Source organism: Lontra canadensis, unplaced genomic scaffold (assembly GCF_010015895.1).
Source record: "Lontra canadensis isolate GAN:19392208 unplaced genomic scaffold, GSC_riverotter_1.0 scaffold21, whole genome shotgun sequence".
NCBI lineage: Eukaryota > Metazoa > Chordata > Mammalia > Carnivora > Mustelidae > Lontra > Lontra canadensis.
Genome location: NW_022631015.1, coordinates 23,506,031 through 23,526,503, shown reverse-complemented (window position 1 = coordinate 23,526,503; position 20,473 = coordinate 23,506,031). Strand labels below are relative to the sequence as shown.

The 20,473-nt window shown below is 44.4% G+C and overlaps 4 protein-coding genes across 6 annotated transcripts in view; 2 read left to right on the top strand and 2 right to left on the bottom strand.

Annotated features, from left to right (window-relative positions):
- LOC116870028 (histone H2B type 1-A) overlaps window positions 1–20,473 on the bottom strand; it is a 384,027-nt gene that overhangs the window by 109,415 nt on the left and 254,139 nt on the right. The gene's annotated exons all lie outside the window — the stretch shown is intronic.
- LOC116870012 (histone H1.2) lies at window positions 8,924–9,645 on the top strand. Its single transcript, XM_032861709.1, has one exon. The coding sequence runs from the start codon at window positions 8,952–8,954 to the stop codon at window positions 9,591–9,593; it is 642 nt and encodes a 213-aa protein (XP_032717600.1). The 5' UTR covers window positions 8,924–8,951; the 3' UTR covers window positions 9,594–9,645.
- Window positions 18,670–19,133, bottom strand: LOC116870024 (histone H2A type 1-B). Its single transcript, XM_032861722.1, has one exon. It carries the CDS (start codon window positions 19,131–19,133, stop codon window positions 18,741–18,743), a length of 393 nt encoding a protein of 130 aa, XP_032717613.1. The 3' UTR covers window positions 18,670–18,740.
- Window positions 19,501–19,954, top strand: LOC116870039 (histone H2B type 1-B). Its single transcript, XM_032861746.1, has one exon. The coding sequence runs from the start codon at window positions 19,501–19,503 to the stop codon at window positions 19,879–19,881; it is 381 nt and encodes a 126-aa protein (XP_032717637.1). The 3' UTR covers window positions 19,882–19,954.

Here is a 20,473-nt window from a genome sequence, read left to right as displayed (position 1 = left end):
ATACAGGAGGTTCATAGGTGGTTCCTAGCAAATAGAGTTCATCCTACCATTATTACACTGCATTATTTGTTTTAAAGATTTTATTTATTTCTTTGAGAGAGGGAGAAAGCAAGAGCAGAGGGGAGGGATGAGGAAGAGGGAGAAGCAGACTCTCCGCTGAGCAGAGAGCCTGATATGGGGCTCGATCCCAGGACCTGAGATCAGGACCTGAGCTGAAGGCAGAGGCTTAAACCCACTGAGTCACCCAGGTGCCCCAATAATAGTTTTGTTTTGTTTTGTTTTGTTTTGTTTTAAGGATAAAGCATGTGCAGTGTCTCCAGGTCTCTGGGCTTGTTATGCTTAATTTGCTGCTCCCATTGAAGACACAGGTGTCGTGGCTTCTCCGAGACTATTTCCAGGCCCGTCTTTCCCTGCGCCTCGGTTCTGCACTCTTGCCCATTTCTCTTCCCACGTGTTTTCTTCTTTATTCTAAACTGTAGGCAGTGAGAGCCTAGTCATCTGCGTTTCTCCTCCTTAGTCACTGTTTGGGGGAGTAAGTGGATCGAGCCGCGCGGACTTCTTGTCCAGACAATGTATCTTTTTATGACGAGTACTGACCCTAAAGGTCCTTGCAGCCGGCCTCCCTGCTTTCTCGACTGTTCTGGGCCCTTACTCCAGTCTCACTGCTTCTCAGTCGTGTCATCGTCACTTGTAATAATCATTTCTGTCCGTCAGTAGACTGTGTATGAATGAGATTTGAAATCTGGGTAGTACAATGTCAACCCAAGGTTAATGATCAATGACTGTCCAGGCACCCCAAGAGGCTGCAGTCCCGCGGCGGGTCGTTTTAGTGTGGAGCGCCATCCAGTGTCCAGTCGCGCAAACAGCATCCTGCCTCCTAAATTCCTCTGGGCAGGAAAGGGTTGAGGCCCAAACCAAACTGTGTATTACACTGTTATCCTTCAACCACTCGACTAGCCCTGGACACTTCAAAGGTTAAGTACATAACCTTTATAGTCAATTCTTTATCTAAAACTCTTTAAAGTTACTCGTTAGCAATCGGGTGTTTTGAAATCATTGAATTAATGCTCTGCACCTCAGGGGCATCTTTTGTGGGACTTGATAAATCTACACTTTCCCTTTCAATACACAGTGCTTAATACATTTATTATTACTCTTGTTAGGACTATCGTCATGGTCGTAACTGATACACTCACCCAGGAATCTCAGAATTCTTTCTCCTACTCAGCAGTAGAGGAGCCCGTTCCAGCGCTCATCTCTGCACAAGGCTTTCCTCCTTCTCTGTGTGGTCATTGCACTTTGAGAAGGAAAAGAAGGAATTGAGTATTTTAAAAGTTGCCCTTAGAAGATTCGAGGCTTAACCTCCTCCCCCAGAGAGAACCGACTGTTCCCCTCCTCCAGGCCCCTCTGACGGTCCTCTGAACCTTTCCCCTCCTGCAAACCTTTCCATCATCAGGGGGAGAGCCTGTCCTCCTCACTTTCTTATTCCCCGAACCCTGCACAGTGCGGGTCTTCTCTAAGGGGCTGCTGAGTTCTTCGTGAAATGAATGATAATCCGGCATGATTTCTCTGCATCACTTAGACAAGAGTCCTAGTCGCTCAATTTGTTCCTCTTGCGCTCTTTCCTGCCTGTGGACTTCCTGCAGCCTTAGGGCTTCCCAGGGACCCCCGGATCACCATCTGCCAAATGGGGATAGTAATTTCTGTTCACCAGAAGGGAAAAGAAAACTGTTAAGTGTATAATGAGACGTTAATAATTATTCAGAGAAAGGCCTGGAGAAATCGGAGTATACCGGCCTCTAGATAAGCGTTGGTTGGTTCGGAGCGCCACCTAGTGTCAACCAGGACCAACAGCACAATTTGCTTCTGCCGGGAAGGTGAGAGGTCCAAAAGGGATGTATTTGGCGGGTGTGAAAAGGCCTTTTACCTAAAACTCACTAAACATGCTAGTAAGTAATAGTTGGGGTGTATTTTAATTTTTAATTTATGTGCTTTATAGATTAAAAAGCAAGCCTTATCTTCGACTGTAGTTCAATCGGTATTGGTGTGTGTGTGCGCGAGTGTTGGGGACCTGGACTGTACAGCTATCCCAGGAGAAATCTAAATTCTCAATCTCTGTTTTCTTATTGATGAAATGATAATGGATGCAAAGGATGTATAGGACGGTGGTGAAGACAGAACGAAAATAGTGCATATAATTCCTGGTCCATACAGAATGTTCAGTTACCTGTTGTCCTTATTAGTATTATCGACAGTCTTAAACCAACGGGGGCACGATTCTGCTGTGTTGTGGTTATAATAACATACGTGTGCTTTTAAAAGTTATTTTTATTTAATATGTATATAAAAATTTTGTTCTTATCATATCGTACTATTCTAAGAGCTACATAAATATTAACTCGTAAATTCATATAACAACCTATGAATCAGGTGGTATTACTGACATTTATAGATGAGAAGAGTGAAACATAGAGAAATTAATTAACTTGTCCAATGGTAAAGTTGAACTTGAACCCAGGCATTTTGGCCTCTGAGACAGTCATTTTGATAAATATAGTATGCCACCTCTGTATTTTTCTTGAATTATTTTAGAAAAGAGGAAATATAAATGCCACTACTATTAACCATGAAAAGTATAAGAAGTCTGTGTATTAACTGAAGCATAGCTACAAATCCGTAGGTAAGCTGATGTAATAAGAATTTGGTCCCAACAAGGATTTCTGTTGAACTTAAGCGGGTTTGGTGAGTTTAGTAGTAAAAAAATGCAGGGTGATGGAATTCCTGGGTCCCTCTTATGGATCAGCTACACACAGTTCTCCCTTACAGCCATAGCTGCCATTGAAAGTGCACACACACCTGAGATGCAGAAGGTGAGGACTGGGTGACTATGTGAGTGACATCATCTCTTCCCGTGGAGTTTTAGGCAAGGAGTGAGCTCCAGGAACAGCAATGAGGGTGGAGATTCTGAGTGACAGTGATGGTTCTGGGTTATATGCTCACCTACTACACACACACACACGATTACATTCACGTGTACACACCCACACTCATCTCCCTTCTCCGATGGTCCGGCTTCATCTCCTGTTAGAATTTCTCATCAAAATCTTCCTTGAGTTAACACCCAGTCATGTTACCTTTCACAGGCTTCCAGGAGCAACACACATAACTGGAAAGAGTGAACAAGCTTGTTTGATGGTCTCTTATCACCCTCTTCCAAATTAAGGAGAGTAGCAATTCTCAGGGTCACTCCAAAACAGCAGAATCCCACGGTGGATGGATCTCATGGAAAGAAACCTCAAGTCAGAGGCAACTGTGTTCAGCCCCGTCTCAGGAACTGTAATCATGTGATCTAATTTAATTCTCACTATATTCCTGGGGGCTAGGGAGGCTAGTCCCCTGGCCCAGAGGAGGAAATGGAAGTGGAAAGTCTGAGACTTAGCAGAGTCACCCTGTTGCTGCATGGAAGAATTGGGATTGAAAACAATGTTTTTGCTCTGAAACAGCTATCTTCCCACCCTTTTGCACCATGAGCTCGGCTGTGTTCTCTACCTGCAGGCAGCCTGACAACTTTTGGGTTAGCCTGGGGCTGGCAGGGTCTCCAACTGGCTAGGGAATGCAGAAGGTTTTGAGTTGACCTTCCATCATTTATATATGCAATATATAATACATAAAATATAATGTTCTATAATATTATATATGATATTCTAACTACACATTATACATACAAATCTATAATATGTAATATAAGTGAATATGTGATATGTTATATGTTAATTATATATATTTATAAACAATTAATCTTGTGCTTAATGAAAGCTACCAAGTCAATATAGATATAAATTATTAAATTAATTTAACACTCAGTTTTCATTTCTAAAGTAGTTAATATGTATACGAGAGTAACCTGCATTAATGAAATTTTGGGGGGCCTACTGACTTTTAGAAGTGTAAAGGGGTCCTAAAATCTAGAAGTTTGAGAACCACGGCCCTAGGCTGAACTTGGACATCTTATTTTCCCAACTGGATTGGTAAGGACTTGAAGGCAAAGGTGTAACCAGCATATGAACATCTTAATTTTTTTATTCTTCTGTTCTCTCTGTGGGTTGGGTCTTTCCGATCAGACTTATTGCCCAGTATGATAATTACCCTGTCTGTGTCAGTCACCCCAGTTATAATTCCTTGAGAGGAGTTACTTTGCTGGGCTGATTTTTGTTTTTATGATCTCATCTGGTTATCTTTTGCTTAACAGGTGTCCTGCATGTGCAGAGCTCATGCATGGTGTCGTGATGGGCTCGGAATAAAAAAGCAGTAATATACCTTAACAAATCTATCAAAACTTGTATGTCCATGTTTTCTCCAAAATAGCCACAGGGTAAGGCTTTATGCTTACTCCGATTAAGGCTACCGCCTAAAATATGTCTACAGCTTGTGGATTATAATCACCTTTATTACTGGCCTTGATTGGGAAGCTATAAAAATGTATATATTCTCACTATTGATAAATTCTTTTCTTCTGAGGGTAGGTTTGACTTTTGAGACAGTTTAAAGTCATTTGAAGACAAGCTTAAAGAATAAGGGGGCTCTGGATACCTAGCTTCTTGTGTCACTTATGTGGTTCTAGTGGCAATTCCAGAATGTTAGCTAAATATGTTTTGGAATGTATTACTCCCTTGGTGATATTCTCTATGTATTTATTAAGCTCCTATTCTGTGCTGTACCATTATGTTCTCTGTTTCCCCAATGTCTTTTAAGGATGTGTCAGGGAATAAACATACAGAAACAGTGGTCTCCTCCCTTAAGGTGCCCACAGGCTGTGCTGTGGGAAACATTTTGGCTCAGGTCTGATTGAGTAATTGTTGGCCATTTGCCTGCAGAGACTGGGTTATTTGTCAGGATGGTTCGTGGGGCTGAAACAGTCAGTGAGCCTACAATCTTCTTTAGGCTGCAAATCTCCTGAAGCTCTTCCCTGTATACTTTTTCTCAGGCTGCCCTGTATCGTCAGCCTCACAATGGAGCAAACCACTAGCCCTGTACCCTCAAGCAAGGAGGCTAGTGGAGTGACTGCTGTTATTAACCTCACCAATTGGTGAGTCGGGAAGAAGCAGGTTTGAACCGCTCCCAGTGGGAACCTGTAACAAGGTTCACGAGCACCAGGTTAGCTACTTTCGGAAGCAGACAGAACCCTACTCTGGCACGGTGGAAGGCTGATGCCTACACCTGCTCCAGCAACTCCTCTCATCGTCCTTGTGTATTTCATGCTGCTCAAGGCTCTCTCCCCCACACGCTCTGTCCCGTGGCCATTACTGCCTTTTGGATGTGGCATTCGGCTCTGCACACTTAATTTTGTTCACCGGCTTTCCAGACCTGACGAACACGAAAGAAATTTAGCCAATCCATACTTTTCAGAATGTGTGTAAATACAAGGATACACAATTCATTGCATTGTGATATTTGTGTCATTGGCTTATTGTCGGCTACCTTGAGGCCACCGATTTGAGTGGGAGGACCACACCCTTGACCTGAATTCTCCCTTGGAGCTAATTTTAGTAGGCTTTCTGTTGCTCACAGGCTTGTTCAATCTTATTTCAAAGCGAGAGACTCCATGACACACCTACCAGATCTAAGGTTACTTTAAAGTCGATGGCCAAAAAGTTTTACACCTTCTGATTTTTACAATGGTTTCTAAAGATTCTGATTTGGAGCACTTAGAACAAACCGACTAACAAAGTGGCAAAGTATAATCTTTGAAAAGTTAAAAACACGTGTCTCCTGGGCACCTGGGTGGCTCAGTGGGTTAAAGCCTCTGCCTTTGGCTCAGGTCATGATCCTGGGTCCTGGGATGGAGCCCAGTGTGGGGCTCCTTGCTCGGCAGGGAGTCTCTTTCTCCCTCTCCCTGCCATTCCCCTTGTTTGTGCTCTCTCTGACAAATAAATAAATAAATAAATAAATAAATAAATAAATAAAATATTAAAAAGAAAAAAATCCCACACACAAAACCCACATGTCTCCTACAAGTACTGTTTACAGCAGGCTTGTGCATGGGGCAAATAATGATAAAAGTCATTAACAAGGAAGCAAGCAGGATGACAAAGTTAGGTCAAGGCAGGATACAGGAAAATGAAATACATATTCAGTCAGCAAAAGAAAAAAATGCAATCATTACTTTTAAGGTTATCTTTTCTACTGGAAAGAGTTCACTTACCTCTCAACTGGACAAAACCCTTACTAACGTATCAATCTTCTACAAGTGAATGCCTAATTTCACATATTCTGGACCTAATCAAAGAGTAAACATGAAGTCACTTAAGTTCTTGAATGCCGGGCTATCCAGAATGATAACTAGTAGCTACATGTGGCCACTAGTGACTGGTGGCTAGTCTGAAATGGAATGTTCTACAAATACAAAATACACTAGATTTGACAGACTTGCTATTTGATTAAAAGAAAAAGAACATAAATTATCTTATTTTTTTTAAATATCGATTACATGTTGGAATGGTCAGAGTTTGGATAGATTGCGTGAAGTAGAATACATTATTAAAATGAAATTCACTTGTTTCTTTTTACTTTTGTCAATGGGACTACCAGAAAACTTAAAATTACACATGTGACTCACATTCTGTTTTATTGTAGAGCATTGCCTTAGAGCATCAAATGACCCAGAAATGAACCCAGACAATTTTCTAATACAGCTCAGAAGGACAGAAAGAAATAGTTTTCCCTTGTTTTTAAGTTTTGGATACCTTTTCAAAACATAAGTTACAGGGATCTGGAGGCGGTTTGGTTGTTTCTCTGCCTTCTGGCCTATTCGATGCAGCCAGGAGGTTGGGAGCAAGACTGAGAGGCTGGTGTCCTAATGACTTGAGATCTGGACATCAGATTTGACTGTAGGGAGATGTGTTTTAATTGATTCAACCTGAGTGATCATATTAGAGAACTGAATCACAGTAATCAAACTGACACGTTGCTAACTTATAAACCGGGACGGGAAGTCCAGTGACCTGGCAATCAAGACTTTCCACTGCTGTTTTCCTGGTGGTTAAACGCACTTAACTGAATTTCAGATGCAGTGGGGGGCCAGGATGCGGTGGTGGTGGGGTTGGGGAGTTTGGAGGGGTCTCATTGCACAGAGAATCAGAGCAAAGTGGCATGTTCTTATTTTGTTTTGTTATTTTGTTACCAAAGTATATTAGTGTGATAAAAGTACTTTAGCTATTCAAACACTTTCAATAACTTCTTACAATTCTATACCCAGAGTCACAGTGAGGGATGGCAGGTCTAAAGTAGTTTTCTATGGCTGGTAATTCATCCATCACTAATCTTATTAAGCTGTTAATTCCCAGAGGACATGATCAGTACCAGACACAATTTCCAAATGTTGAACAAATGGTGTTCAGTAAAACCCTGGAGTTATCCTTAGTCTAAAAGATGCCTCATTTTTTATTCATCACTGAACTTAGTTTGTACTTCTTGATCACAATCTAAGGCAAACATCTTCAATACATATTTTCATTCACTGTATATTTGAATGGGAATTTCTGGTAAGTTGTAATACTTCCTTTGCCCCTAAATACAAATATATAATTCTATTAAGTACTTGAGTAGTAACTTTATTCAGCTCAAGAAAAAATTGCAACTGCTGGCGACCAAAGGCTGAAATATGAAATAACGAACCTTAAAGAAGTAAAGCAAACTTGAGACCAGAATATGTAAGACCTGCTTCAGAGGGGGAGAGAAGAGGTGTTCTTATCAACAACAAAAAATGGTGTAATAATTTATATGTTCCAGTACTTTTCCTCTGTTTCTACGTAAAATTTTGCCATCTGTTTTGCTCAACTTCAGATATATAGTTCACCTGATAAAAGTGTATCACATGAAAGTCATCCAGATCTTTGAATTCCCAGCTACAGAGTGTCCTTCTATAGCATAACATGTCTTCAGATATTGTTACTGGAAGTAACCCAGAATTTTCATGGGCTAAAATTCACCCCTTTACTGGAGCATATAAAAATAATAAATGCTGGTTTTCTTTGAAAACAGATCATCTCAATGTTTATAGCCGCCAAGTCTTTGAGGATTTTTTCTTTTTTTTGTAAGCTTAGGGGGTCTCCCTTCTTCCCTCATTATCCCTATTCTTGAGGGTCAGACCCCCTGCCTTGCACAACCCAGAGGGGAACCTGAGACCTTTTGAAAAACTGCCCAATTTCTCGCCCTTGGAGAAGTGAAGAGTGCCCCGCCCCCATCTGTGAAAAGACGGATTTGAAAAAGAATTTCAATGTCTTCAAGTCTAAGATTTAAGTCTCTAACCCTCCACGACCCAGGACAGCCCCCAAGGCTTCTGGACCCCCTTTCTTACAGCCCTAACTGCTTTGGACTGGCCCGGGAATCCTTGTCCCCGTCCACGGTTCTTGTGGGTCTGTGCGCAGAACTCACAGAGGACCTGTGTTACTTCCCCTGCGAAGAAACAGAATTATCGTGAAAACTTAGGTGGAAACCATTTCGGTTTTGTATCCCAAAGAAGGGCAGCATGTGCCCAAGCACTCCTGAGAAAAAGAACTTTCAGGGGCAAAGGAGCGAACAGGTAATTTAGAAGAAAAACAGAAAGTGGTCTCCGACCGTCCTGGACTTCCCTGGGAGTTGGGGGAGTTGGGGGCGCCTGGACGCGTTGTCTTTGGGCTTGCGGAAAAAATAAATGGAGAGCACGAAGCCTGAGGCTTCTCGGATCCTTTCCCGACCAAAGTCGGGAGATTTGGTGCGGGGTATTTTAACATTTTCCCCCTTTTGTGAAGTGGAACAAACACAACTTGGGCGCACGGCGGCGGCTCGGAGCTGCCAGCCAGGCGGGCGAGCTGAGCACCAATCAGCGCGCGCCTGCGCTCTATATATACGGCGGCCCGGCCGCGGCGCACCCACGGCGCTCTGCCACTTGTACCCAGTCCCACAGCCTCACCATGTCGGAGACCGCTCCTGCTGCTCCCGCCGCCGCCCCCCCGGTGGAGAAGACCCCGGTGAAGAAGAAAGCGGCCAAAAAGCCCGCAGGGGCGCGCCGTAAGGCGTCAGGCCCCCCGGTGTCGGAGCTGATCATCAAGGCCGTCGCCGCGTCCAAGGAGCGCAGCGGCGTGTCCCTGGCGGCGCTCAAGAAGGCGCTGGCGGCCGCCGGCTACGACGTGGAGAAGAACAACAGCCGCATCAAGCTGGGCCTCAAGAGCCTGGTGAGCAAGGGCACCCTGGTGCAGACCAAGGGCACCGGCGCCTCGGGCTCCTTCAAGCTCAACAAGAAGGCGGCCTCCGGCGAGGCCAAGCCCAAGGCCAAGAAGGCGGGCGCGGCCAAGCCCAAGAAGGCGGCCGGGGCGGCCAAGAAGCCCAAGAAGGCCGCGGGGGCCAGCGCCCCCAAGAAGAGCGCCAAGAAGACCCCCAAGAAGGCCAAGAAGCCCGCGGCGGCGGCTGTCGCCAAGAAAGTGGCCAAGAGTCCGAAGAAGGCCAAGGCCGCCAAGCCCAAGAAGGCGGCCAAGAGCACAGCCAAGGCCGTGAAGCCCAAGACTGCCAAGCCCAAGGTTGCCAAGCCCAAGAAGGCTGCACCCAAAAAGAAGTAGGTTGTTGGACGTCTGCTTCTGAAACCCAAAAAGGCTCTTTTCAGAGCCACCACCATCTCCGAGAAAGAGCTGGGCATTCTCTGCGCATCCTATTCCTTTTTCCCCTTGAACTTTTCAGCTGTAGGATAGGGTTGCGGGGGTGTGGTTGGTAACTTTGGGCTTAACGCCAACCGGAAAGGGGCGGGGGGGGGTGTTTCTGCGCGGCCCTGGGGCATGTCCCCTGCCCTGCGGTGCCTCCGGTGGCCTCTCCCGCGGCGGTGCGGAAGCGCTGTCCCGAGGCGCGCACTCGTCCGCCAGCCCCGCCCCGCGCCGGGTACATCGAAAACAACCACTAATCAAGCCAGCCAGTTTGTCTTCAGGAATACCCCGATTGGGTTGGGAAGTCATTCAAAAGTCCCGCCCTGCTCGCGGGTTGGCCCACTCCTCCAGCCCGTGGTCTTCGTCGTGTGTTTCATTGGGTGGCGTCCTGCCTCGGGTGTAGTCTGTGTATGTTTTGTTTCTGGTGGGTTGAACTGGGCCTTTCCGGTTGATAAACATGTATGTATTTCGGACACTTACCATGTTTTGGAAAGTAAAGTTGGGGTGTCCGGGGGCAGTCCCGGGCCCGGGAGGAGAGGGCGCAGGCGCCTGCGTCCCGCGCTCTGGTGTGCAAGCCGGTGCGCCGCGGCCCCCAGGTACCTCGCGGGGACAACGCGCGGCGGCGGCGGCGACCCTGCCCGGGCGCACCGCCGGACCCGCGCCCTCCCGTGCCTCGCCTCGCGTACCTTTGGACACAGGTGTGATGGATTTCAGGGCATCAGAAACAGCTTTTCGTCGGCCATTTTGTCCTGGCAGCGGGTCCCCGAGCCTCACTTTAGGCAGACGTCAACATTCAAAAGCCGGAGACGTTTTAAACGCATTTCTGTGCGGCGGTCCCAAGTCCAACAGTTTCGACGCCAGGAACAAAATATGGGTAAACTGGAAACGTGTGTGTGGGTGGGGGGTGATGCCTAACGAAGGGCTTTCGTTTGTATTCACGGTGTTATCTGCGGGTTCCTTGATATTCATGGCGTTTCTTCCGGACAAAGTCCTAGTCCTGCTTCTATTCTGGTGAACACGGATTTTCTCAAGTTCCAGGAACAGGGGCTTCTGGGACCCGCTGCTCAGTTCTTCGCCCGTTGCCACGATGACGGAACTAGCGGTTAATTAATCTAGATTCGTTCCCGCATTACTGGCAGCGATCACGGGTTTCATCCCTACCCGCACCGCCCCTCCCACGGAATGGGGACACTTTAGTGTCCGTTGTCGTAAGTAGAAAGACCTCCACTTTTAGGGCGCAGCGCGCGCGCGCACACGAAGACAATTTTCCCAATTTTCCATAAATTACACGAAGTAATTTTTGTGCTGTTAATTTCACATTTAAAACCATGGAGCCCTCTGTATTTTGTTGTAAGGTTTAATAAATGTATACAACCCTTCCATGTCTTCCCCTTGTCCCCTCCCTGCTCCACCCTCATTTTGAGATGCCACCTTTATCATAGGCTAAATTTCCTGGGTAGGTGGAATAATTCTTGGTTTTCTACTTTGTTCTTTGGTCTCTCATTCCTCAGGTGTGATCACACTAAATATTGTTCACAGGACTATATTCAATGCTGAGAATACATGACCTATAGTAGATATTAAAATAAAAATTGAATGTTTAATAAACTGAGGTGTTGTGACTAATAGCTGATAGAGCTCATTCCCCGTCCTTGCTCTTTCTCAGAATTTCCTGGTTATTCTAGTTTTTGTTAATTTCGTTTTTCCAAATGTAATTTAAGATGCTTCCTCCCACCTCTCCACCCCTCCACTATGCATAAAAAACCCTCAAAACCCTATCAGTAGTTTCTTTGGGATGATGTTAAATTTACAAATTAATTTGGGGAGACAATGAAGTTTTCCTATTCAAGAACATTTTATTCCCCCCCCCTTTTTTTCAAATATTTTGTACCTGTGGAGAATGTTTCAAATTTTCTCCAACTAGATCTTCATATTTCTTATTACCTTTATTCCCAGATATTTTGTCATCTTTCTACTGTTGAAATGGCAACCTATGAAATTTTAAGATTCCTCGAGGACCAGAATACCATAAAGGGCACACTGAAGATACCCAGTTCTGGAAGAGATCTATGCCTCTGTGAATTAACAACCTCTAGAACAATGTCGTGTATAGCCACAGAAAGAAAAAAGAAACAGGTGAAATCAATGTTAATAACATAATTTATTTAACGTAATATATCCAAAATATTCTCATTCAACATAAAAGCAATGGAAAAATATTTATAAGATATTTCACATTCTTTTTTGCGTCTCATATTATGTCTTTGAAAACTCTATGCATATGGCATATCTCAGTTCCTGCTAACCTGTTTCAACAGCTCAGTTAACTATATGTGGCTCCTGGCAACCATATGAACAATGAAACTCTAGAATGCCCTCTGGTCCCAAATGATCCTGGTCTTCTCTAACCTGGTCTTTGGCTTAAAGCTTGCATGTCAGGGTGTCAATGTATACTATTTTCTGTGCTTAAATTTTTGGTGAAGTGTCTGACCTTAAATGATGATTGACTGGTCCACAGGGCACTGGGCCAAAATGAACCATCAACAATTGTCTTCCAAAAACTGGAATTGAATTATAGAAACTGAGGTGAACCGATGTCCAGGGAACTGATTTCTTAGACACTCTCTAGGAGAAACCAAGAAGGCTGGTGACTAAAAAGACCAAAATGGAGCCAAGAGATGCCTAGAGGGTTATTGTCTGTGCTCCTGACATTGGAGTTCTTGGTTCTCCTAGCCATCTCAACTCCTGCCACTAGGGTCACCTCTCGGCTCAGACTGGGTCAAGTTGTAGCAATCAGGAGACTTAAGACACTCCAAATAGAAGCACAGTTCGTCCTCATTCGAGCGTAGCGTACTTCCACGCTTCCTTTCCTCTTCAGATGCTGTTAAGTCTGCACACCTTTGGAGGTTATATACTTGCAGTTGACCCTAACATTGAATGTCTCCTGCAAACATGTCTGCTTAGGTAACGGGCGTCCTTTACTTTCAAATGAAATGTATTCCTCAAGAACAAACAATCTCCCTTTTCTAGTAGGGTGTAGGGAGAGTTCGTTTGTGGAGAGCTAAAAGTTGTAAAAATCTCTAATGTCATCTAGACTTTAGATAAAATCTTCACTAATGTTTCTTTGATTTTGTACCATTCCCTCACCAGTGTTCACAAAGTAGCCTGCCTTAAGTCCGATGCTGTAAGCCATTCATTAGACTCCAATTTGGCCGCCTTAAGAAAAAGGTCCTTGTTTTTGATTTCTAATAATGAAGTTTATATTTTATTTTGACATTATTCATATTATCATTTCCAACATTCTACTTACTATGATCATACTGATAATGGCAATAATATATTCAAATAATTGCCCAAACATGCCTGATTAGCCAAAACGGGCAATGAATACTGCATAAACAAAATCGCTGGTTGATAATTCAACAATGAAAATTCACGATCTCGTGTCTATGTTTGACAAAAATGTGAGTAACACAGAAATTAAAGGCTACTTGTAATGCATTATAATGCAATATAATTGTAATGCATTATAATGCAAACTTCTTTTTTTTTTCTCCTGCCCATACACAGAGCTCTCATGGCTGAAAAATTAAATATCCTATTCTCATAAGCAAAGTTCTAGGTATTATTCTATGCCTAAGGGAAGTATAGAAAGTAACTTTGGGTTGAAACTCATACCAGAGATGAACAGGTCCAGGAGAGGCAAGATTACATCATTAGAGGATTTCACAGTGGAGAATTAGAGCATTTCCGAGCTCTAATTTACAATGTGCCAAACATTGTTGCTCATCCTTCTGCACTTACTATCAAACACCTTGTCACAGCACGTAGGTGTCACTAATACTGGGGATTGGTGATATTAAGAATATAGCTTGTTGGGATGCCTGGGTGGCTCAGTTGGTTAACTGGCTGCCTTCGGCTCAGGTCATGATCCCAGCGTCCTGGGATCGAGTCCCGCATTGGGCTCCTTGCTCTGCAGGGAGCCTACTTCTCCCTCTGCCACTCTGTCTGCCTGTGCTCACTCTCTCTCTCTCTCTGACAAATAAATAAATAAAATCTTAAACAAAAAAAAAGAATATAGCTTGTTAGTTTCCAATCAGTGAGCCAGTGTAACTATCTTCTGTATGCTAGTGCTTTTCCTCAGAAATACAGTAAGAGCTGTATCACTTATTTGACATTTTCTAGTAGGCACATTTAAAGAAGTAGAAAAGAAACACATAAATCTCTTTTAATAGTATTTTAACTCACTATAATAGAAATACCAGTTCAACAAGTTATCTAATATAAAAAATATTAAGGAGGTTTTTTTATTCTGTTTTTCAGGCAGTGCTTTGAAACCTGGTATATAGTTTACCCTTAAAGCTCATCCCAATTTGGACTAGCCACATTTCAGGTGCATGATAGCTATCCATGGCTAGTGGTTACTATCATGGACAATATAGGTCCATAGTAAACACTGTGGGTAAGACACAAGCAAATACTTGCTCTGTAGCAGAATCCAGATGTTTCCAAGAAAATGATTATTCTGAGCTGGTCCCGAGGCCCAGAGAGCATCCCTAAGATGTGATGTTTCTTTTCCTCATCCTATCCACCTCATCTCATACCAGGCCACTGAGCAGAGGACTCTGACAATAGAAGGTAGCCCAAGTCCAAGCCACTGCATATCTTAGCCATCCAGCCTAATCTGTGTGACAGGAGCAGCTAGCTCTAAGAATCCCTTTCTGGGCAATCTTATTAATCAGAAGATATTTAGAGTGTAGGTTCAGTGTGACATTGCCTGTCAATGATATTTATTAGTAGAATGAATTTGGCCAATTAACTAAAATGTCTTAGGCTAAAGTTCTTGCTCCGTAAAATGGACACAGTGAGAGAACTTGACTTTCAGTGTTGTATCAAGAGTGATATCAGGGTGCCTGGGTGGTTCAGTCTGTTGAGCATCCGACTCTTGATTTCAGCTCAGGTCTTAATCTCAGTGTTATGAGTTTGAGCCTGCATTGGGCCCCATGCTGGACATGGAGCTTACTTAAAAAAAAAAAAAATAAGAAATGGTATATAACAATTCAGGCCAATCAGTTCACATGGTACTTGACCTATGGAAAACTATGAAGGTTAGCTATTCGACTGTCTCCAGTGAAAACTTGGTTTTATTGTTCCTCCCATGGGGACCTCTTAAAGGAAGATGATATTCAGTCCAGAATAGAACCATAACACCCTGCAGTATTGTCCCAGGGAACTCACATTCACACCAAAAGGGTTCAAATTGCTCGGAGTTGACTTTATATCCTTCCCAGTAAGTTTTGTCCTTCTGGTATCTCTGAGAATGGTCCCACCATCCAAAGCAGCATGCAAGCCAAGCTTGGGTTATCCCAGAGGCCTACATGTCATCCCAAACTAGCGATTCTCAATTCCTAGTGCTAGAAGAGAGTGGTAGGAGAGCAGGGGAAGGCCGTGTATAGAAGCACATTTACCCTGAAGCCAATGAAACTCAAATGTTAGGCCCTTGGGAGTGTATTCACTTGGTCTCTCTCTCTTTTTTAAAAATTTCAATATTAAGATATTTTATTCACAGCGGATTACACCTGTTGTTTGTTGCCACTCAATTTTCCCTTTTGTATTCCAGTGCACCTTTCGCCTGATTATATGGGGATTCCGATGAACTCATTTGGATTTAGGTAAGAGAAAATTTACTTCCTATATGTTTAGTTTAGGATTAACAAAGTATAAAATTCGCAGATGTGCTCACATATAGTTCAGTTCTAGCTAATCAGTTGGAAGAGTGGTTTCATGGTGTGTACTCCTACTGCTCACTGACAAACATGGATTTCAGACAAGATGTTGTGCTACATGCATATAATGACATCTGTGTATTTGTAGCAACTGCAGTGGCAGTAAAGGTGTATAGTACAGATGAATCAAGATTTGAAACGTATAGAGCTGAAAGCTAGTCCATGAAGAATCCTTCCAAATTTTACAACTCATATATGAAAGAAGATTGACCAAGGAGTTCCCAGTTTTGAACAGTCTTAAAAATGACACTACCAATAGTATGTTTGGAAGCTGAAACTCAGTTCTAAGTTATTAAGAGAACAAAACAAATTGTGATCAGTTTACTTGGGAGGAAATACTGAATTCTCTTCCCACTGTATATATAGGAAATATTCATACATATATATGTGTATATTCATATACATATACATAAATATACGTGTGTGTGTGTGTGTGTGTGTGTGTGTATTTTGGTGGGCGGCAAAACAAGATTTATTGAGCAATAGCACAAAGTTTCCAAGGAGGGAGGCAACCCAAGAGGGTTGCCCTCAAATAATTTTCAAGCGAAAATGGAATCAGAGTATGCCATCAAAAATATTCTAAGACAAAAAAATTATAGTGTTGCATTCGAAAATTAATGTGCTATTTTACTGAACTTTGTGATAGCTACAGCTTTATTTTGGTAAAATTGGAATTTGGATCCTTTCAATTATAAATGTTCACTGTCTATTTTGTATTTTAAATTTTGAATTGTGATTATTGAGTTGCCAAGTTGTGTAAGTTTTAGGCCTCAAAAAACCTTGAACTACCATCAGTTTATTATAACTTTATACTTAGAAAATTAAAGAAAGTATCACTTTAGTGAGTGATTTTGCATTTATTAAAAGGGGACATGGAGAGTGCCTGGGTGGCTCAGTGGGTTAAGCCTCTGCCTTTGGCTGGGTTATGATCTCAGGGTCCTGGAATTGAGTCCCGCATCAGGCTCTCTGCTCAGCGGGGAGCCTGCTCCCTGCCCCCTACCCCTCCCCCCCCACCCCCCTGCCTGCCTCTATGCCTACTTGTGATCTCTTATGTCAAATAAATAAAACCTTAAACACACACACACACACACACACACACACAACTTTAAAAAAGGCGGGGGGGGTGACATGGGTAGGAGAAACACTCTAGGTAACAGCCTGTCAGAATCAAATCCCACTGATTTTAAGTTGCGTAGGCAGAGAAACTTCGGATAATGATAGATCAGTCTTTTGTCTTATTGCATATATGTATTTAGTGGGTGTCTTCTGGTGAGTACAGAAGTCTGTTTCTGTCACCTGGTCCCTTCTCAGACCAATACAAGATTCTGAAGTCAGGATACATGAAATGTTTTGCAGATTATTGGAAACGTTAAGGATACTGAGAATGCTGTTAGACTTGCTTCTGTTATGTTAAATGGAATAAAAGCTTTTACAGGGGGTGGTCAGGACCCTTTACAAACTCACCTGACTAAATGGTGTTCTCTGTGAAGTCTGAACTGAACAGGCCAAACTAAACCAATATAAAGGGGTTCTAGAAACCGCACTGCAAACATAGAAAGAGAAAACTCCCTGGAGACAGAGTCCAACTACAAGCTTAATTTGCACTCTATTCCTGGTGCACATGCGAAGCTTGTCTAACGGCTCTAGAAAACTACAACTGCTTTCATGTCACCCCGGAAATGGTAAATGTATCTTAAACAGCAACTCTTTAACAGGTCTGCTGAAGCCTGAGAAAGGGACTTGGAATATTCGGCAGGTTAACACTCAAATGCACCTTGTACTAAAAACATCCACGTCAGAAATCATTTCCGTGGCAAATAAACTTTGTTTCTGTAGTTGGAACCGTAAGGTACAACCCCTTTCAAGAGATAGTGGGTGGCTCTGAAAAGAGCCTTTTACAATCAGCAGTTTGTTTTATGCCCTCTCTCCGCGGATGCGGCGCGCCAGCTGGATGTCCTTGGGCATGATGGTGACGCGCTTGGCGTGGATGGCGCAGAGGTTGGTGTCTTCGAAGAGCCCCACCAGGTAGGCCTCGCACGCCTCCTGCAGAGCCATGACGGCCGAGCTCTGGAAGCGCAGGTCGGTCTTGAAGTCCTGCGCGATCTCGCGCACCAGCCGCTGGAACGGCAGCTTGCGGATCAGCAGCTCGGTGGACTTCTGGTAGCGCCGGATCTCGCGCAGGGCCACCGTGCCGGGCCGGTAGCGGTGCGGCTTCTTCACGCCGCCCGTGGCCGGCGCGCTCTTGCGGGCCGCCTTGGTGGCCAGCTGCTTGCGCGGGGCCTTGCCGCCGGTCGACTTGCGCGCCGTCTGCTTCGTGCGAGCCATTGGGGGGAACTAAAGACACACCGAGAGCCTGGGGAGCAAACGCGAAGATTCCTTTATATACAGTAAGAGGCATTCTGATTGGCCTCGTAGTTTTTCAAAAGAACCGCGCGATGAAATCATTGGTCGAACGGTATCCACATTGATGAGTTACTGGAGAATCCGATTGGATGAATAACTCCACCTCTCTCCCTCTTTTCAGTGTGAATTAATATTCAAAGGTTGTTTTATGCTTTCACTAAGCACAGGAGCCCTAGCCAGCCTTTTAAGAAACATGTTAAATATAATCTGTGTGGTTCTGTAAATGTAAGTGAACCTGAGATTCCCCCAATTCTCCACAGGCTCAGAGGTTATCAATCCTGCTGGTCTGCACACTTCACGGAGTACAATTTTGTCTTGTTACCTTCTCCTCTAGACAGTTGGGCTAGTTATTTTGAAGTAAATCTCGGGTAGCCTGGACTGCCTTTTCCTAGATCTTCGATCATTATAGCTTTCCTAATACCGAGTTTTCTCGTACTAAACTACATGGCAGCGTTCCTGGGTGTATTTGGAATATCGCACGTAAAGCACCGGATCTACCAATGCTACATACAAAACTGTACCGCAATGAATGATAGCTTACCTTTGTTGGATGAAATTTTTCCCTAAACTGAAAACTTGAAAAGCTTGTGCAACTTTATTACTGGTCAAAAGCAATTTCCTTCCTGCTTGTACATTTCAGCCTCTTGCACTTCTTGTAGCAAACTGACATCTAGTACACACTCAGCCCATAGTAGAGGACCTGTTTCCTTAAATTTCAGTATTTCAATTTCTCCATTTTTATAGGCTTACTCAGGATTGGTTCTACCAAGGTAGCACAAACTGGGTTACCAGCCATTCTTGTGAAAATGTGGATGGCTCTGAAAAGAGCCTTTTATTTGCTGTAGTTAAGTATAAAATACGTGCTGTCTGTGCTAGATTTTTATTTGCCCTTGGCCTTGTGGTGGCTCTCGGTCTTCTTGGGCAGCAGCACGGCCTGGATGTTGGGCAGCACGCCGCCCTGCGCGATGGTGACGCGGCCCAGCAGCTTGTTGAGCTCCTCGTCGTTGCGGATGGCCAGCTGCAGGTGGCGCGGGATGATGCGCGTCTTCTTGTTGTCGCGCGCCGCGTTGCCCGCCAGCTCCAGGATCTCGGCCGTCAGGTACTCGAGCACCGCCGCTAGGTACACCGGCGCGCCGGCCCCGACCCGCTCCGAGTAGTTGCCCTTGCGGAGCAGGCGGTGCACGCGGCCCACCGGGAACTGCAGACCGGCTCGGGATGACCGAGTCTTTGCTTTCGCCCGGGCTTTACCCCCTTGCTTGCCACGGCCAGACATATCGACTTAATTAAGCTCAACAGCCGAAACAACACAAACCCCGAAAACACGTTTACAGCTACCACCCGCCCTCCATCCCCGCCAAAAACCTCTTTTATAGGCAGCTCAGGGATGAGCCTACAAGCTATCCCATTGGTCAAACTATGTTAGTCTGTGTATCCAATAGAAAGAGAGACTGTTTATCCCTTATTTGCATAAACCCCTCCCCAGAAGGAGAGATCTCACATTTTATCCAATCAGAAGTGACAATTCTTGAAACTTCATTTGCATTGAGGAACTATAAAAGAATGAGCTCTGGACCTTTCACGACACTAATTTTTGTTTGCGTGAGTGTGATTCTCGTTTCTACAACTTATAGGGAAAAGTCATGCCTGAGCCTTCCAAATCTGCTCCGGCTCCGAAGAAGGGCTCCAAAAAAGCCATCACTAAGGCACAGAAGAAGGACGGCAAAAAGCGCAAACGCAGCCGCAAGGAGAGCTATTCCATCTACGTGTACAAGGTGCTGAAGCAGGTGCACCCCGACACCGGCATCTCGTCCAAGGCCATGGGCATCATGAACTCGTTCGTCAACGACATCTTCGAGCGCATCGCGGGCGAGGCGTCCCGCCTGGCGCACTACAACAAGCGCTCGACCATCACGTCCAGGGAGATCCAGACGGCCGTGCGCCTGCTGCTGCCCGGGGAGCTGGCCAAGCACGCCGTGTCCGAGGGCACTAAGGCCGTCACCAAGTACACCAGCTCCAAGTAAGCGGCTTGTGATTCAACCCCAAAGGCTCTTTTCAGAGCCACCCACTTAGTCAATAAAGATCTGTAACCACCACTTCGTTGAGGTGTTAAGTGCAAGCCTGCCACTACAGCTTGAGTCTTAAGGAATCTCCTCCAACGATGATCTTTGATTTCACCCTTTTTTTTCACCCCAGTTGTTTTCTCCTAAAGCTCAGGATGCTTGTAAATTCTCAATCTTATTTTCCCAGTGTTTACGTTTCTGAAAAGGGGTTTTCCTGCGGGGTAAAAAGTGGTTAAAGGTTTTCAAAATAGGGACCCTCAGGGCATGACTAATCAAGACTCGCTGTTGGGAGGAGGGCGAGATCTGCGCTGAGGAAAAGAGGTAGGGCTTATACCTGGACCCTAAATTCCCTTGCATAAAACACTGGGTAGATATACGCCGGTGGTTCTCGTGGGCACTTCTGAGATAAACCTCAAGTTCTTTGCATAGTTTAAAGGGAATTACTCTAGTTACACACTAGAATTGTTTACCGATGGCAACAGCCAATCTACACCCGTTTCAATTTTTCTTGCGTCCCAAGATTCCGAGGTCCCATTTCCCATTCTGAGTGTTA

Coding starts and splice junctions, on each gene's coding strand:
- LOC116870012 (XM_032861709.1), top strand. CDS start 8,952: ATGTCGGAGACCGCTCCTGCTGCTCCCGCCGCCGCCCCCCCGGTGGAG.
- LOC116870024 (XM_032861722.1), bottom strand. CDS start 19,133: ATGTCTGGCCGTGGCAAGCAAGGGGGTAAAGCCCGGGCGAAAGCAAAG.
- LOC116870039 (XM_032861746.1), top strand. CDS start 19,501: ATGCCTGAGCCTTCCAAATCTGCTCCGGCTCCGAAGAAGGGCTCCAAA.